At 31.8% G+C, this 20,432-nt stretch overlaps 2 protein-coding genes across 4 annotated transcripts in view; both read right to left on the bottom strand.

Annotated features, from left to right (window-relative positions):
* Positions 1-1,332: 1,332 nt before the first annotated feature.
* LOC148604954 (uncharacterized) lies at positions 1,333-13,317 on the bottom strand. 2 transcript variants are annotated; one of them, XM_088550518.1, is made up of 12 exons: positions 13,225-13,317; positions 12,412-12,663; positions 11,794-11,886; positions 9,091-9,180; positions 8,017-8,127; positions 7,261-7,521; positions 6,151-6,264; positions 5,525-5,821; positions 3,782-3,889; positions 2,083-2,263; positions 1,754-1,840; positions 1,333-1,433 (listed from the first exon to the last, which is right to left on the bottom strand). In XM_088550518.1, the coding sequence occupies exons 1-12, from the start codon at positions 13,305-13,307 to the stop codon at positions 1,350-1,352; spliced, it is 1,761 nt and encodes a 586-aa protein (XP_088406644.1). In that variant the 5' UTR covers positions 13,308-13,317; the 3' UTR covers positions 1,333-1,349. The 2 variants fall into 2 exon arrangements, with proteins under 2 accessions (XP_088406644.1, XP_088406645.1); XM_088550519.1 differs by lacking the exons at positions 7,261-7,521; positions 8,017-8,127.
* Positions 13,318-14,492: 1,175 nt separating this feature from the next.
* LOC148604953 (uncharacterized) overlaps positions 14,493-20,432 on the bottom strand; it is a 30,513-nt gene continuing 24,573 nt past the window's right edge. For both annotated transcript variants that reach the window (XM_088550513.1, XM_088550512.1), the window contains exons 5-8: positions 18,339-18,443; positions 16,226-16,384; positions 15,243-15,347; positions 14,493-14,862 (exon numbers count right to left, since the gene is read on the bottom strand). In XM_088550513.1, coding sequence (XP_088406639.1) covers positions 14,508-14,862; positions 15,243-15,347; positions 16,226-16,384; positions 18,339-18,443 — 724 coding nt within the window. In that variant the 3' untranslated portion in view covers positions 14,493-14,507. The remainder of the gene's footprint in view (positions 14,863-15,242; positions 15,348-16,225; positions 16,385-18,338; positions 18,444-20,432) is intronic.

Below are 20,432 nucleotides of genomic sequence, written 5' to 3'. Positions count from 1 at the left end.
ACACATTAAAACTTTTCATCAGATATTTGTTAGTATGAAAGTAACCAAACTGAAATTTTGTTGCTTTTTTATAGTTGGATGGCCCCCTCCCCCTCCCCCCCCCAAACAAGATTGTATCGTGCACATTATATCACAGTGGTTATACTACAATTGAATATTGCTACAACAATTTAAAATAGTATTTCTGGATACAACTGCTCTTAATAATTATAATGAAAGAGAAAGGATCACATATGGTGAAATGCACCATCGTATAACCTCTATACAGAGTAAATACTTACAAAGACCACCAACAGGTCTTTACAAAGTTGTAAACACACCTTCAAGTAAGCACCGAGAAGCCCCGAAAACAAAAGTAATTAAGACCAATGATACGTCTACAGAAGAAACTGAAAAGTCAAAATCAACACGTAGACACATTAATGTTCAAAAATGTAAAAACCTCTTGACATAAGGGCAAACTCATTCAAACAAATTGAAATTAGTGGACAAACATCCGAAACATTTTGAAAAAAAAAATGATGTGCATACTTTTCTAAAGCCCTGTACAATTTTTCACGGTCATTTTTATGAATTAACAAATAACACGGTTAATCATTTTGCGATCGTTAAGTTTAAATCTGCTAATCGTCAATTTCCTTCTGCTATTCCCTTTGCAATGACAATTTTATTGTCATTATCTTCGCGATATATCGCAGGCCACACAATGTAGGAAATAAATGTTCCGTCATGTTCGTACTTTTCGAACCACTCTGTATCAAACGTAGTGACACGAGGGTCAAATAATAACTTGAGTGGTGGATTGTGATTAATCAACCGCCAACATAAAACAACTACTTCATTCACAAAGATTTGAACTGCCAAATTTTGTCTGTTGTATTTTGTTCCATCTGTCAACAGGAATAACTGTAAAAAAAGTACATATATATGTATACATATATATATATATATATATAAATATATGTATATATATATGTACCGCTGTGACATCTATGGCAACACCACATGGACAAAGTCCAGCGCCCTAGACCACTCGGCCAGTTAGGATATAGCCATAGATGTCACAGCGGTACGAGTTCGAGTCCCGTGGAGGGAACGACCAAAAATTTGTATCGCAAATTTGACATTTCTAACATCGTTGGGAATTTTTCAGACCTTTCTATGTATATATATATATATCATATTCTAAGCCAGATTACAGGATTGCGACTATGACGAAACAAAAAAAAAACATTCAATATATTTGAATTGGAACATTCATAACCCACTACTGGCTTAATTGACTTTCCCTATTACATACACGTTTATCATTGACAGATATAAAAACTAACGACTGCTTTACAAAAGCATTATACCTCACTGATGTCTCCTGTAACCAGCTTTGCAATCTTTCTAGCATGATCAGAGTTCATTTTTTGAATGTTATGGCTTATCTGAAACGACAATAAGGATCATGAATTCGTATTCTTAAAAAAAACATTAGAACATTTTCATTTTAGAATATAACATTATTACAGGATCAAAATAGGGTTGTCAAAATAGAATATTTGGTTTATAAAAGAATTCCCTTGAAAAAAAACTAAAACAAATCAGTATGAATTAAGCAAGTCGCAAATACCGTAGCGTTGTTTGTTTTATTCTCCCTGTTTCTATAATTAATAGTGAATATTCATTATTTTAACATTTTCTTTTCAAAGTAGTTCTTTTAGTTATAAATTTAACACATAATTACAATGTCATACGGGATAGATACCTTTTTGCCACGAGAAAGGTCGAATAATGCCTTGTCTAAAACGCTTTCATATTCTGAAATAATTCTTTCTCCAAACTGGTACGATTCCTGTCAAATGTATTTACATTGTCTTATATATAAATATTCATTGTTATTTCCAACACAAAGTTCATTTCGTGGCATAATATTTCACGTCAGTAAGTCAGCCTTCCGCATGTTATGATTTCAAATGCATTTACATGTATCAATTAATTTTTTGTTTTCAATGAAGTTAATCAAAATTAATAACAAAATTAATTATATTGAAAATTTATCATCATTAAAATATTGTTAAAATAACCATAATTTACCTTTACTGCACCCAAAAGATATTGTATCACTTTGATGCCTGGGCTTGACTTCTTGAGATCAAGGTATGCGTTGTTCCAAGAATAATCATAGATTTGTTGAAAAGATTCAGCTAATCTGCTTGGTCTTTCCGGAGCACACAAGGTGGAAATGTCACACGGATTTGTTCCTTCACTCTGACTTCTATATGAAATATTACATAGACAGCAATGAACTAGGGATTTTTATTGGACTTTACTATGACTAAAAATGACCAGGTGCATCCGTAGAGGTAAGCGTCGTCGACTTTTCTAGAAACACCCGCTGAGTTGTTTTAAAAAATGACAAATCAGTTTTCATGGTGCAGATGGATACATCCTAACGATCCACGAGTTCATGATGACTACCATAAAACTTTTGTAGTGATGACTTCAGTCTCGTAGCAACAAAACCTTGTTCAACATGCCTAATTGTAAGAAATATAGCGCGATACAAGAAATCTGTGTAGTTACGGCAAGTGCTGGCATAATGTATGAATTGTGATATGAAAACACAATACGTAGGTGCTGAAGAATATCAAGGGAACCAAAGTTATAGCGGTAATCAAAAGAATGCAATCCTGGGACAATGACCAGGCATGGAAAACAGACATACACAAAAAAGAACATGAAGTAACTAAAATCATACATACAAAGTAACAAAAGCATATGCACAACTGAACTGAAAGCACGGACCAGGTGCACCAGTAGGGTAAGCGTCCTCTGCTTTTCTAGAAAGACCCACCCAGTTGCTCATAAAAAGTCAAGTCCAGGGTAGACAAACGAGGGAAGGAAAACTATGTCACGTTGAATAAATCAGTTTTCATGGCACAGATGGATACACCATAACGATCCACAAGTTCATGATGATGACCATAAAACTTCTGTAGTGATGACTTCAATCTTGTTATAACCCTGTTCCAGAAGCCTATTTGTTAGAATTCTACCACGATACAAAAAACAAGCTCTGGCATAACGTATGAGTTGTGATATGAACACTCCATACGCAGGTGCTGAAGGGATGTTGCCACAGATGTAAATAAAGTCGACAATTCTGAATGATCGATAGTTTTCCTTTACCACTGATTTCTAGGTACAAATGAAGATATGAGGCCGAATTCACAGTGTCTGTGGTATCCTTTATCTCAAGTTATTTGGGGTAGATGTGATGTAGATGTAAATAAAGTTGACAATTCTGAACGATCGATAGTTTTCCTTTACCATCGATTTCTAGGTACAAATGAAGATATGAGGCCGAATTCACAGTGTCTGTGGTATCCTTTATCTCAAGTTATTTGGGGTAGATGTGATGTATCAATTAGGATTGTTTAAAGATAATACGTCATCTATATTGCGGACAAGGAGATTAATAGCCAAACGATATTCTTTCTTTCGGATCAGATCTTCTAAAAAGTCAGCCTCATAAGAGTGAAGGAATAGGTCAGCGAGTAGAGAAGCACGATTTGTTCCCATTGGAATGCTGACTGTTGGAAAACGCGTCCAGCACACTGAATAAATATGTTGTCGATTAAACATTTCAGCATTTTCTATTTAGTCATCACCAGCTCCTTATTTCATTGTGTTTTTATATGATATGGAAGTCTCATACCAATAAGATATGGAAATTGCAATGCAATAATCATTAAATATCATATAAGCTGATAAATACAATACATATACATACATCTTTAATCTAAGATCTTGTACTTCTTTCTTCAATTCTCCATTCTCTATATACAACTGGGTGTTGACATCTTTTGCATCAGAACCTCGATGTTCGGGCTTAGGATCCCTGTTGTTAAGAATGTTCAAGATGTACATTTATGATAACTGCACATTATAAGTTAAAAATGGTTACTGTAAGCATATCAATTTACTATGTACTAATTTTCTATTTTTTCAAAGTGGACAAAAAAACTAAAAAATAATACAACTAAAATTGATTTTTAGCCCTATAAACACTTCTTATTCTTTATAACCGGCAAAAACTGATACAACCAAATATGTTCCATTAAAAGAGGAGTTAGCAATCTTGAAAATTAATACATTTACAGGCATTCTTCTATTTAAATGTTAGATTTCATTGGATATCTGCATGTACTTGCGTTAAAAAAAAAAAAAAACTGTTAGCACTGGGGGTTTTTGATCTTGTTTTTTTTTGGGTTAAAATCACTGCTCTACTCTTTCTATTCATTAATCATAAAATATAGATGATATGAGGGAGATTTCAACTGATAATTGTTTTAAATGGAACATGCTTAGTACATTTAATGTTTCTTGACAGATTACTGCAAGAACTTCTTCTAAATGCAATTTTTTATTTAAACATCTGTCAGGGTCAAAAAGGAGTCCCTCAAATCCTCAGTTCATTTAAAGACCAGATCTTAATTTTGTTTGCAGAAATAATAGAATATTATTGTTCAGAATGGCATTTTTTCTTTACCAGCAAACCCAATATGTCATATAAGAAATTCAAAACTTCAAATGCACGATGAACACACGATAGAAGCGTTCCTGTAAACACCGATAAAAGCATTTGTTTATTTTTGTACTTTGATTATTTCCTTGATTCAACAGTTATTTTTATATTATTTGCTATTATTTCAATATTTTCATTAATTTTCTGTTTTTTGTTTCGTCATCTTTTGTTAATATTATTATTTTTCATCTTTCGTCTATCGTGCGTTTAAACGCACGCTAGGAGATTACGTTTAAACACATGATAGAATGTTTGTTTAGCGTGCATTTAAATGCACGACAGGAGTGTACATTTAAAAGCACGATAAATGCATTCATTTATCATGTGTTTATTGAGCGTTTAGTGTGCATTTATGTATCGTGTGTGCGTGCGTGCGGGAAACCTAAACGTTTCAAGGAGTGTATATACAGATATATATACATGTATATGCCATCCTGTGGTTGAATAGGACATTGTAGAACATTGTAAAATTCATTTTTGAAAAGATCAGTGAGTATTGGCTTCAGAGAAAAGTGATGTTTGATTCAAATATAAATACAACAAATCATACTAATTATCTCGTTAAAGCTGACTTGTATACTAAATAAGTTGTTCTTGTTTCTAAGGAAATAATACAAATTGTATGCTTTTATTCATGTTGTTCTGACTGACAAAAAAAAATCAAATTCCCAACAAAACTTTACATTTTGAATGAAAACTTTGATACTCTTATAAAATTTACTAATTCAAATGAACCAACCGAACTTGAAAGACCATACAAATTCATACCCACAAATAGAAATACTTTCACAGTTTTGACTGAAGAAAAATTTAGGACAATGCTCCAACGTACAGTTTAAATATTATGATTACATGCACTGGAAATTTCTTTTCAAATTGTGGCAAACCATATGAGTAATTAGTATTAATACTTCATAAAGAAATTTGTGTTTTTCATTAAGTACATACCTTTTCTGAAGAATTTCATTTTGTTTTTCCAATTGCTTTATTTTTTCTGCGTCCTTATTCAATTGTGCCTTATAGAGGACACCAAGTTCAGATTTCTCATTCCTGGTTTTATCTACCTCCAACTTCAATGATTCAGTTTCACTTCTCAGTCTATTTGCCAGTTCTTCTCTTTCTCTATTTACTTTAACTAATTCATGTTGGGCAGTATTTCTTTCTTTCCTCAGACGATCACAGTCTTCTTTGTATTTACTAGACAGATCATCTCTTGTCATTCTAGCAGTTGTTTCTGATTTACATCTAAGGTAGGTAGTAGAAATACTCAAATAATAGATTTGTTAGAAGTATCTATTTAAACAGATAAAAAAAACTGTCTAATTTTAAAATCACAGAGACTCTGACAGCAAATTTGTCCACAACTTATATACAATTTTTTTTAAACTATTTTTTGCAGCAATTTTGTTTTTGCTACTTTCCTGTATTTACCAGTATCATGAATATTAAACTCTAGTAAACATTTTCTTTAAAGAACATTATATCAGGATTTGAGGGATGGTTGCAAAATTAAAACTGTGCTAAGTAGATTGATTGCAGAAATTGTTAAAAAACAGATAATACTGCTGACTTACTTGTCTTTCATTAGTTTAATATCTGATTTCAGTCCATTGATAGTTGCATTCAGACTCACTATTTCAGACCTAAGAACTTCATTTGAATGACGATATTCATCAGCTGTCTTAACTCTGCAGGTAAAAAAATGTACAAATTATTTAATTTGAATCTAAATTTGAACAAATTCTGATTAAAGCACACAATTTACAAACAACTAATTATCATTAGGTATTAACTAATAATATATATAGCAATATATTGATTTATTGATTATAATTTAATGTCTTATGCCTGATATTTCATGCATTAAAGGACTAGAAAGATTGACCAATTAAACAGGCCATCGTTTGTACTAGTATGACACACTGAGCCAGATCTTTCTTGTGCTGGCTCAAAGAAGCAACAGCCTGTTGGTAGGCATGCCACCTCACCTGCACATATTATTTTGCCTTAGAGCTAACCAATCATCATTCTATCTCCCTGAGGATGTCCAATGTTGTAATTTTGGAATTTTTGTCAGATTTTGTAAGAGTTTTAGGATTGTTGGGTTTTACACAACTACATTGTAAATTTTTTGTCCAATGACCCTATGTTTTTATTTTCCTATTTCATTACATATAATGTTATGATCAATGTGACAAAATATTTTCAAATCCTTGTTATTTCTTAGTATTTTAAAGAAGGTTTAGAGGCCCTAAAGCAAAGTCAAGGAAAAATCAAGAGGAGTCTGTTTTCCCACCAAATTTTCAACTCCTTATATCTTGAAAATAAGTCATTGACTTACAATTTTATTTTGTATTTTTGTTCCCAAGACAATTGTTTACAAATCTATACCAAAAGTTTAGAAAGCTTTTTATTTTAAAATTGTGCAAGCGAATATCCTTAAATACCACATGTTTGACAGAGAAGAAGTGACTACCAATTTTAATGTCTCTGGTGTGGTACGACGGGGAATCAAACCTACGACCTCCCATATTAGAGGTGAGAATGCTACTCTGAGAACACAAAGGTGTATTGTCTCAACATGAAACATTTCATCTAAGCCTCCGCCACATTATATTAGGAATTTCTTACCATAAATTACTAATCAGCAGCATAAAATTAGAAAAAATGTATATTAGTTATACTTTTCTTGTAAAGACAGTATTTCCTGTCTCAATAGAAGTTTGTCATTCTCCAGTTTAAATTTTTGTTCCTTCAGATTCATCACTTCCTGTGCAATCTCCTTCTTCTGTAACCTGTCTGACTTTAATTTGTTCCATCGAATCTGTAACTGGTTTATTTGGTCTTTCAGTCTATCATTGTCTATTTCCAACGAATCTTTTTCTTTTTCTACTCTTTTTAATCTTTCAATTTCTTCTTTGAGTCTGTTACAATCTCTGTCATATCTGGTGTGAAAAAAAGTGTAAAAAAATCGTGATTTATCACAGGCATATCCAAGGACACCCCTTACACTGTAAAAGATTGGTTGATTATTCAGAAATTCACTTGAGTTAGCCCCTTTTGGGCCAGTGAGCAGAATCTTCGTTTTCTTAAAATCATCTGGATACACCTTTGTTTGAGTGAAATAATTTTATCAAACTCAAATTTGAACTTGATTTGAATTTTATATACTTAATGACTATACAAAGTTTGAAAAAGATCCTTCAATGTCTTGTAAAACTATAATTTGGAAACTGTCATTGGACATACAGATGGAAAAACAAATGAACACACAATTGGATGGACAGACATGCAACTTTTTGGATGGTATCACATAATACCTTGCCACTTCTTGTGGAGGGAAATAAAAGTGTTTCATTTCTTTCAGAGAAAATTTTTAACATAAAAATAACATGAAAAAATATCAGTAACATAGCAATAAGAACACAAGATGCTTTTACCGATCTTTCAAATTCCTTTCTCCATCTAAACTCTTTACAGCTTCAGTCAGCTCTCTTTTTAAACTCCAGTTTTCTTTTTCGATGTCTGACAATCTTTTAGCTGAACTTGTCCTATTAATATGAAAGAAAAAATACAAAAACTTAGTTTTTTTGTGACACAACAAACCTTTCCCAATTAAAATAAAATGCTTAGCAGGGTGCAGCTTGATATTACCACAGATGTTGAATCCAGAACTGTAGAGTATTATGGACACATCATTCAAGCTTAATAATGCTCTGAATTTTATTGCAATTAATTATTCATCACAGGAAAAGAATTTGATAAGAAATGATGAAAGTTGCCCCTTTTTGGCCTCCGATTCCTCAATGAGCACAATGTCCAAAATCAATTGAAGCTTTCATTGGGGAAAGAAGGTATAGTATCTTATGGTACAAAGAGATCCATTCATATTTAATAGAATTAATACCTGGACATCACAAAAATAATTTTTTCTGGCCCCCTTTTGACATGTCATTCCTAATCAGTTTAACTCACAACTCCAAATATCACTCCCAGCCTTTCTTGAGTGGTATGACATCTAGCTGTACAATTTCAAAGAGACACACTCCCATTTACTCAAGAAATTGACAAGGCATCATGAAAATGCTTGTCTGGTCACTTTTCACTCCCCTTTCATTCTGAAACAGTTAGTCACAACTCCCAATATTAATCCCTGGCTTCGTTTTGTGGTATAATTCCATAAAGATCTATACATATATATATATATCAGTACTCAAGTTAATGTCTGGACATGAAATATCTACTGACAACAACCACAGCATGATACCATTCTATGACTGCACATTTTTTTATGGTCATATACAAATTTCACAATTAATACACAATATCAGGGCCTGGTTTCCTAACGCATCTCAAATTGAGATTTTTCAAATTCTTCCTGAACTCAAATTTTGACCAATCAGATCGCCTGAAATTGAAAATTTGAGTAATATCTCAACTTGATATTTTTTTAAGGTCTATCTTACAAAACATAAAAGTTAAAGGTACTTTACAAAATTATTACAAAATAATACCTGTCTTCTGCAGACAATCTTAGGATAATTTGAGTTTGTTCCTCTGCTTTTTCCTCTAGTGCAGCCATCCGTTCTCTACATGACTCCAACCTAAAACAGAAAATATTTAATTTGAAAATTGATAAAAATAAAAGGCAACGTATAAAACAAGTACTATCTTTAAAAAAATGTAACCAACACTGCAAATTTTTAGAAACGCTGTGTGAAAGCTCACAAAGAATATATCCTCACTTCGCATAAATTAAAAAGCTAAAACCCATGTTGGATTACACCTCTCGGAATTTCTTTATCAATAATGATATTCCTTTATTGTTTCTAAGAGGGGGATTTGGTATAGAAAGGTTCTGCTCACATTCAGTAAGGACTCAGCAACTGATCTGGACACAAAATAGCACAAAATTTGAAATTGAATAAAAGGTGAAAAAAAGTTCTGCATAAAGGGTGCTTATAAAAGACCTTTGCCTTGGATTCTTGCAACCAAAAAATGTAGGCATCTTAAATTTAATAATAAACACAGGCAAGAATTTCAATAAGGAATAAAACAAAAATTTTACATCTGAGACCAAGAATTCAAAAGATGACTTTTTTGGTGTGATTCCCTTTGGTCCCGAATACAGTTTATCTCGAAAACTGTAAGATATATCTAAAATCTTGATTCAATAAATACAGGCAGAGATTATCATTATGAATCCAAAAATTGGACCAAATGGATATAAACTAGAGGCTCTAAAGAGCCTGAATGACTCACCTGGCTTGGTAAGTAACATTACATTTTTGTAAAAGCGGCCATGTCTTTTTAATGAAAATTCCTAACGCTCATACCTAAGGAACAATCACAACAATTTTCATTAAATTCTTTCCAGTATTTTCTGAGGAGAATTTTTTTTTTAAGTATTAACATTGAAAATAAAACAAAGATGTCTGAGAAGGGCAATAACTCAATCATGGCTAAACAGATTTACATGAAATTTGACCACTGATAGATCTCATCATAGTTTTGAAGATTGTTGTATGCAAAAAAATTGTTGTCTGACCCCTATGTTCTATTTTTAGTAATGGCAGCCATGTTTGTCAAAGAATAAAAAATCCCCTAATCAGTTCTATGCATAATATCCCAAGAAACATTCATATCAAGTTTTGTTCTAATTGGTCTTTTAGTGTCAGTGGAGACCATTTTTGTTTTAAAATATAATTAAAAATAGTGAAAAATGTCCAAAACAGGCAATAATTCCTAAATGGCAAAACAAAATTTCATTAAAATTTCAACACAGAGAGATCTAAACATGCTGGATACTGTTCCCAGTGTTAGAATTTGGCTAACTTTAAAGGTTTTTGAGATCTATGCAAAAAACTCCTGTCTGACATCTAGTCTATTTCTATTAAAGGCGACCATGTCAGTTGACAGATTGAAGATCTCCTCGATATTTATATGCAGAATTTCCTAAGCAACAATCATACCAAGTTGTAATTGGTCTAGTACTATATGAAGAGAAGAGTTTTGAAAAATTGTTAAAGACAACAGACAACAATGTTGACGTACCACAACAACCAAGATGACTACTGCCCTGTGATGACAATAGCTCACAGGTGAGCTAAAAAGTTGGATTTTTTCCAGGTGTGGCCCCTTTGGTCCATAAAAACTAAAAAATCATAAAGAGATATCAAAAGCTGATATAAAAATGCAGGTATGGATTTTCATAAGAAACCAAGTACAAAAATAGAAAATAAATTTTTAAAATGGACAAAACATAAAAAAGGCAATTTTTTTCTGGTGTGGCCCAATTTCATACCCCATTTACTCTCAAATAGTTATAGATACATGTAAGTCAATCATGTAAAAACTTTTCAAACCAGAATGCTGTCAGTTCTAATGATGAAACCCTATTCCCCCTTTAAATCCCTTAATATCAAAAGGTGTAGAGCAAATACCTCCTAAAACTATAGGGTGTTCCGCCATGTCACTAGGTAGGTACAAAGTGTTAAAATTTCAAAAATTTTGAATAACTTTTACTCAAGTTGTCGTTAAAAAACCAAAAGTTAACAGATTCCAACTATGCCAACAACAATGATAACTTGGTGATACCATTATTTGACCGAAAACAATTTTTTTTCGGTTAAATAGAAATCCTAGGGTTTTAATCTAAAGTAATACACCCACAAAGAGTTTATTTCCTTGATCTTCATGTATCATACTTGTAACAATTTTTGTTTGGGACTTAAAATAAAAATGTTTCAACTAAAAAAAAGACTGTAGTCTCAAATAATTAAAAATAGAGCCCTTGATATCTAAATTGTCAATTTTAGCTTAATCTCTAGTATTACTGACTTGCATGTAACTGCAATTAAATGATACAGGTTTTGAGTTCCAGTTAATTTTGTATTTCATGAACAGCCATTGTAGTTTGCCAAAATTGATAAAATTCTTCATGAGGGAGCCTAATAATACGATCACAAAGAAAAATTGTGTGCAATCATTTAAACTTAATAAAAAAAAAACTCTTATTTTGAATTATAATTAACAATTTATTTTAATTTTTATTTTAATTTTAAAATAAAAGCATGGTCAATAAAATTCTAAATTTGCAATTAACATCAGAAATAAGAAATTAACGCCAAACTTTAAAAAAAAAAAAATAGTTTCGTCCATGTTGGTTCCTAATGACTAAATACATGTAGTATTACATGTAAAAATTTGAAACCTACTCCTCTTCCACAAGAAACAATTTCCTAGTCAATCTGACCAACTCTTCATTTTTCTTATCCAGTTCCTCCTTCTGATAATCTGATGCACGAGATCTGTAAGTAAAATGAATTTTTGAAAAGATCAGTGAGTATTGGCTTACATGTATTAACATCAAGATTACAATTATCATTGTACCTTGTCCAGCATAAATTTATTTTTCAATAGATAAAAATGTTATATCCAATAAACAATTCCTGGTATCTATAATGTTTATATTCTTTGTGTTAAGTGTGATCTGAATTTGAACATTTTTATGGACCATGGAGGTGGTCAGTGAGGTCAAAATATCACACAACACCGGTACTTCTACCATGTTTATTAGATGTCAAAATCTACATTTTTTACTTTCTAAATGAGCCTTAAAATTAAATGAATGGTATCTTTTCACACATCATTTATTTTTTTTACACTGCCTCTGGATAGTATTATGTACTGCAAAGCAAACTTTTGCATACATTTAAGTCATATTAATCTCAATCCATCTCTGATCATAATACTTTAGTTTTTTGTATAATTTGTTTTTTAAAAGAGTTTTTACATCAAACATCAAAATTTGAACACTAATCAATATATTCTACCTGATTTCATTATTTTGGTATGTTTCAGTATAATCAAGCTGATTTCTCAATCTTTTGATACTTGACTGTAGTTTCTCTTTTTCCAAGGTAGACAAAACCTGATGCTCCTTTAATTTAGATGACATATTACCAACTTCAGTTTCCAATGACTTCACTTTCTCTTGCTGTCTGTTCCGTTCATTTCTATAGCGAATCATTTCATTATTTAACTTCTTCTCAGATTCTATGTGCTGTCTGATTTCAGCAGCATGTCTACAAAATGAAGACTGTAATTTTCATGGGTTGTCAATGAAATATAATTCAACAAATTAGTAAGAAAAACAAAATTTTTTTGGAATTTATATTATTGATTTCTTTAAAATGATTCCAAACCATCTTCCAAATATATCGAAGATTTTTTTTTAATAATTCTAAAATTTTGTATTGACATATTTGTCCTGAGCATGGTTGGCACATTTTTCAACAAAGGGTCGGCATTCCAATAGAAAAAAGTTGTGCTCCTCTATTCACTGACCTATTCCTTCACTCTATTAAGCTGACTTAGTAGCTGATCTTATCCAAAGGAAAGAATATTGTTCAGCTAGATCTTTTACAGTGACTTTCCTACAACCATGACAGTCTTTTGTTACCAATCTGGTTAACATTTCAATGGATTGACAAAGCTATTGGGACATTTAAAATGACCAGTCGCTATTGAAAGAGTTGATGAATACTCACTTATGAATATATTCATAGCTAGCTCCTAGTTATTTAAATCTGAAGCAGCTACCTGGGTTATTCCTGTTTATCAAATAATTATTTTGCATTACTTACTGATCTTCTGCTTTGCCCAATGTATCCTCTAGAGCCTCATTTTCTTTTCTAAGTTTAATACGGTCTTGCTCATGTCGTTTCATCTCTTGTTGGTCTCTGTGGTAAAAAAGGAGTTTATAAAAGAGGGTATTGAACTGAATATTCCTGGTTTAATTGTAAATCTTTACTTTCAAATATGAAAAAAATATGTTAAATTTAATTCATTCACTTGTTTTATATACCTGTTGATGAGTTCAAGAATTCATTAGATGAGAAGGCAGACAAACGTATCATGCAAATTAATGGTAAACACACAACACAAACATGCAGCTCCTCGTTTCATTAATAACTACACTCTATCTTGCTATGGCATAAATTGGCTTTTATGGGTATATATTTCTGGAGCCATTTTTGTACTGTTGAACATTTTTGTGCTTGTACATGAAAAATGAATATTCCACAGCTAAGCTCCATTTAATTCATGTAAGTAGAAAATCAGAATGTAAGGTTTTCCATTGATATTTTGATTAATTGTTTCACTATAGAGAGGATAAAGATATCTTGAAGGGAAACAAATGTCTTACTTCTTACGTAAGCATTGAAGCCATTAAATGTAACCCAAACTACCCTTAACAAAGCTATTTAACATATTCACTAAGAATGAGTCTTTATGGTTGAATGTTTGATAATTAAAATTACAGTGGGCAAACCTCACAAAATGATACTGCTGCTCCTCCATCTACACATATAAATTTTCTCTTTTAACTAACATTTGAATATATACACAAAACTTAAAATATACAAAATAAAAGTCAAAACTAACAGTTGGAAAGACCATAGATGTTAGTCTCCCACATTCGGCAAGAGCCTCTCAATATTTCATAAATAAATCTACTATCAACAACATATGTGCCCATGCCAAAGGGAAGTTTAGCAGCATTTGGAAATTTCCTTGGTCTTATTTGAATTTTCGGCTAAAAAGTGTAAAAAATTACTTCAATACTTGAAAACAAATTTATCTCAAGCTTTTATAAAAACCATTACTATCATTCTAATATAGGGAAATATTGCATGTCATCTTTCAGAGGAAGGAAATGTCAGAAATTGTTTCAATGAAACTTCAAACATGTTGCAAAAACAAAACCAAATGAATTAAAATGAAAACGACAAATATATATTGTCATTCTTTTGTCTGTGCTTAGGATGATACACAGCCAACAAAGAATTCTCTGTAAAACAGCTCATATAAATATCAGATGGTCTTGATATGCTCAGGGTAATACAAAGCTAAAAATGACTCCTCTCTATAACAGCTCAAATAAATACCTGGTGTCCTTCATATTTTTCCATTTGTTCTTCAATAATGATAGTTCTGCAGTTTGTTTCTCAAGGGTTTTCACCATTTCTTTTTTATTGTGTTCTAATGTTTTTATCTTAATATTATATGAGTCAATTTCATTTTCATTTTTCTCCTTCTCCTCCTTAGAAATAGTCCTCAGTTTTTGGACAAGCGTTTGTAACTCCTCTTTTTCCATTTTTAATCTATGATTGTCAGATTTTGCTTTTGCACTTAATTCTTTGTACTTTTTGGTTTCAGCTGTGTAGTGAACAATGGCTGTTTTTGCATCTTTTACAACTTCATCATCTTGTTTACTGGCCCTGTTAATTTTTAAAATATCATGCACAACACAATTTTAAAAAAAGTACATGCAATACACTGTTATTGTAGCAAGTGGTGCATTAGTAAAATACAGGACAGAAGTTACAATAGTCACTTCAAAAAATAGTCTCATCAGTTAACATCAACATTCTACTTGAAACAAGTAGATTAATGCTTCAATATCAAATTAAACTAGAAAGTGTATAGTTCACAGATCTGGAATATTGCATTTTTCGTAGGTGGGGTGAACTTTCATAAATGTTTTCAGTAAGCTCTTAGCTTCCACTAAAAAACCCAATTCCCCTTTTATCAACCTCTGAACTAATGTCCAGTAATCATTAAAAGTATATATCATGAAGACAATAACAATGTTAAAAACCTGTTTTGTAATTCTAAAATGTATTTCTGTTGGTTGTCATTAGCTCTTTTATATGTCTCTACTGATTCTGTCATTGCCATCAGACTCTCTTCTTGTTCTTCAAGTCTGAAATAGTTTACAAGTTACTCTGTAGAAATGTACATGGAATTTACCTATTTAACTAAAATGCTATGAAAAATAAATTTTGAATTACTCAGGGCAAAACAAAAAACACCTATATATATTTCAAGAAGTCATTTAAATTAAATTGTTCATAGTTTTCCTGGTATTTAACATCAACTTTGTGTTATAAAACCCCACCTATTAATGAAGCCATATAACACGTAGTTGATGTTGTTAATAGTCTGAAAACATGTCCCAAAAATGTGGCACAATAATATAAAACTTCTGTCAAAATATCAAGTGGCTATCAGATTAGTAGTTGCAGAGAAAAATGTAACAAAAAAGGAGGAGACAGAGGAAAGCACAAGCACCATGATCACTTTATACACAGCCAAATGTGTCACACATGATAATCATATGGTGCTTGATTAATATGATTATCATATGTTAATTTTGGCTTAAAACATAAGACAATCATATGTTTGTGAAAAACATATAATAATCATATGGTGCTTGATTTATATGATAATCATATGATGCAAACCATATGATTCTCATGTGTGGCACATTTGTATGTGTTTTGCCTGTGTACCTTCTGTAAATGTTACCAATATAAAACCTGTATTTTTGTTCTATTCAGGCACTGCATGTAAGACCCAACCACAATCCATTATACTTTCCTTTCATATGTTACTGCATGAAATAAACTGAAAACTTAGAGAAAATAAAAAAAAATGAAGGGGAAACATCCATTCTTATTGCTAAACAAGCTACACATCACCGTCTATATTCCCAAAGCAGGCAAAAAGGTTGGCCACATCAGGTATAGGTAACTATTATTCTCAAATTTCTTAACTAATCCAAACGTAACACTGACTTACTTGTTTCTAAGATAGGTTGCATCATTTTGTAAACTTTTGATCTTTTCTTCAGCATCGTCACTTTCAAACTGCCAACTGATTAAACTTTTGACCTTTCCTTCTGGTTTTTGCTTTTCATACTGCATGCAGATAATTTTGTGTTCACATTTTTCTTTATATCTGTAAAAGCAACACCACAAGTTTAACTTTATATGCATATGATATTACTACTCAAAGCGAGCACTTGATAATATTTGTACTTCTTACTTATGGGAAGGTTTTATCAAGTGACTTCTCAGATTAGTTCATGCAAAATCAAACAGTGACATGAAATATGTATATAAACCATTAGGTAAGAAAATCTTAAAAAAAATTAACTTGTCAAAAATAACATTGAATTTGCTGTGTCTACAAATGTGCTCAGCAGTATGCATAACAATAAAGGGCTTTTTTATAATGTAAAGTGAACGTAATGAGTGGGTGGTAGCAAAACATATAACAGAAATTAAGTTCCAAACAGACCAATACACAAAGAAAGAGGGACAGTTAGAACTATGAATTTAAAAACATTTATCATACTTAAGTATACATTTGTTTTTATTTTTGATCAAGTGTAACATTGTAACTTATAACGCCTGAAGGCCTGAACTGTTTACTAGGTCAACAGTTTTTACTATTGACCAGGGCAAGAGCATGATTCTCATTCTCAAATTCTCACTGGCTTATCAAAGTTCATTTGTTCTCTCGGTTTATCTTTGAACAACGTTAAATCTCAATAATGCATGATCAGAGAACAATTAACAATCACAGTTGGACTTGATTAAGAAGGCATTGTTATGGTTAAGTATAATAATACATTTGTTGAGTGTTCAATCAGGAAACAACAAATCATTTTATCCTTAGAAACAACGACATGACCATAGGAACAATGTGTAAAAATTACAATAAGATCAGACAAGTTTAACAGTAGTTATCATAAATAAATGAATGTTACCTTTTTGACCCCTTTGGCTCTCCTTACTAAATACCACTTTGTGTTGTGGAGAATAAAAAAAAACTCTTAAAACAAAATTTCAACAGAAATAATCCAAATCAGATTACCAATAGACTATAACTGTAAACTATAACTGTTGTAACACCTACTTTCTCCCTTTTAGCAACTTAATCGTCTTATTTTTAAAAAGATTGGGCCAAAATGTTGAATACTATCATAAATGATATAACATTATTAAACTGATGACAAGGACAACAATTATCAATAACAGCATGTCACCATTATATAATGTCTAGTATAAAAAAGTTATTTTTCCGATGCAGTCAGTATAGTTTCGCTTTTTACCCTTTGACCTTAAAGATGCTCTTCCATGGAAACGCAAGTCACCAGATCACAATTCTGTTTCCTGATTGGCCAAATACTGATAACTTAGTTGCATTAAAAAAAGACTATATAGAAAATTGTGTGCCATGTGTTAATTCCTGAATGAAATGTACAAAGTTATAAGCAAATTTTACTGGGTCGGCTATCTGTTTTTAAGGATAGTACTTGTTTTTCTGCAATTTAAAACTAGAAATACAGCAAGCAAGCTCACAAAGAGAACACCTCTGCTTCAAATGCATTTGAATGAATAACCAGTGCATTCAACTTTCTCCCATTGCAATTGCTAACAGTAACAATATTTCTTTATGCACATCTACATACGATGCTCAATGTTCCAATACAAATTCATCAAAATCCCTTGAATGGTTTAAGAGGAGTTGTACTTATGAGTTTTTAGCATGTAAATCTCTTAAGTGGAATCATCTCCCTTTGGAGTCCCAGACAGTAATTATATTCCTTTATGCATATCCACATATCTTGCAAAACCTTCCTATAAAGTTTCATCAAAATCCCTTGAATGATTCAGGAGAGGAGTTGTGCTTATGAGGAATTAACATGTAAAACCCTTAAATTGGATTATCTCTCTTTGGAGTCCAAGAAAGTAACTATATTCCTTCATGCACATTCCTTCATATCAAATTTCTTTAAATCCCTTGAGGACTTAAGAGGGAGTTGCACTTACAACAAATGTGGACAGATGGATGGACAGCCAGACAGGGTGTTTGTTGTGATAAAAAAACAATAAACAATACTCACTGTTTAAAGTCTTCAACAAGTTTTTTGTGGTTTTCTCTTGCTTCGTTTCGTTCAGATCTGCATTGATCAATGTGGACTTTAAGGGACACAGCATTCTGGACATCTCTACAATACACAGCACATGAATATCAGTTACCTTAAACTTTAATCATGCAGATATATACAAATCTTTTCAACAAGAGCAATAGAAAGAAAGCATGGTTCAAGTAAAAATACTTATTTTATATTTGGATAGAGCAGTGTAGCAAATAGAGTTGTCACAGTCTGAGATGTATTATGTATCCCTATTTTGATCCTCTGACTTGCATTACAACACCACCTTGATGAATGGCATGTCTTGTACTACTAGATATTGTGTACTTAGTTCACAGTTCTATATTAAACCTACAATGAGGAATCAACTGGACCAGCAAAAGCCATATTTTATAAACATACTGGCCAAGTAGTCTTGGGCATTAGCCTTAGTGCAAGCGATGTTGTCATAAATTTGTCTGTTGTATAAGTTTGAGTCCTGTCAAAGGAACAACCAAAACTTTGCTTGCAAATTTGACAGTTCTAATCATGGAAAAGGAAATAGTCATAATAATTAATTAGAATTTTTTTTTTCTCAACAAGGGTTTATTTTTGTCTTGCATGCATATAAAAGTTATAATTACACTGGAACTGGTCTTAGACAAGTCTTTTAAAGTGCCAAAACTTGAGGTCTTTCCATTCTGAATTTTAGCTCAGTAGGAAATTTACCCTTGCACAGTTTTTGCTTCATTTTTGAAACTAAAGTCTATTACCATAATGGCATATGACACAACAAAAAAATTCTATATGAATGCAAAAAAAACAAAACAAAACAAAATAGATAAAGTGATGCCCCCGCATTTAACCTTCATACAGCTATATCATAACTCATAATTGTAAAAAGCACTTTGTCAGATGTGTTATTGTGTCTGTGAGACACAAATGATGCCCCCGCATGTGGTTTTGAGTAAAACTCAGCATAACTGAACAAAACTTACACTCAATCTGTAACTAATCATGACAGATTCACATACCAAAAACCAGTCAAATATCTTCAAGCATTTACAAAAAAAATGCGAAAAACTATTATTTCAATACAATGTTTAAAGTGCAGGGCCCATTATTTTGTAAAACTCAGCGTAGAAAAATGAAACTTATACTCGATTTGTAACTAATCATGACAGACTCACATACAAAAAATCAGTTCAATATCTTCAAGGGTTTACCAAAAAGGTGCGAAAACTGTTATTTCCATGGAATTTTTCAAGTTCAGGGCCCATAATTTTCGTAAAACTCAGCGTAGTGGAACAAAACTTTAACTTGATCTGTAACTAATCATGAAAGACTAACATACACAAAATCAGTTCAATATCTTCTAGAATTTTCAACAAAAGTGCAGAAAACTTATGTGACGGACAGAATTACGGACGGAATTACAGACAGACGGACAGGGGTAAAACAATATGCCCCAACTTATTGTTGCGGGGGCATAAAAACAGTAATGACAGACATATTTCCTGTGCTTTAGATATTTGAAGAGGTCCAAGTTTCTTTGAGGCTTACATGAGATTGATGTAAAATGCTGAATACAATTGTTCCTATGATTTGTATGAGTTTTGTTCCTTACCCTAGTTCTACTTCCTTAAGATAAAAACAGGTTTTTTTATGATTATTATCAATTTCGGTTGAAGATCAGAATCAGTATAGCAGTCATCAGAGACTATAGATTTGTTAAGCCTTTAAGCGTCTGAAACTATCTCTTACACTGACAGGAAAATAGTTTCATTAACATATATTGTTAAGATTTAAATGCAAACACATAGGACATCTTTACAGTTATTTATAAAATATCAAGTTTAATTTTATGTTTCTTACACCAATAAACAAATCTTTTTTCTGAACTTAATATGCTGATTAATTTGGCTTGAACTCACAACAAGAAGTCCCCTAACCTCTTACAATTTCATCAGTGCCTGTAGCTCATTTCTGTACTTTATAGCCGTTTACTTTCGATATTCAAGTAGTCTATAAATATTAGTCCCGCAATAAGCCAATGATGGAAAGATGACATTATAAATAATC

Source organism: Perna viridis, chromosome 10 (assembly GCF_037379345.1).
Source record: "Perna viridis isolate PV_CMFRI_1.1 ecotype Kerala chromosome 10, ASM3737934v1, whole genome shotgun sequence".
In the NCBI taxonomy this organism is placed as follows: Eukaryota; Metazoa; Mollusca; class Bivalvia; order Mytilida; family Mytilidae; genus Perna; species Perna viridis.
Note: the sequence above shows the minus strand (reverse complement) of the source record. Positions and strands in the feature narration are given on the sequence as shown.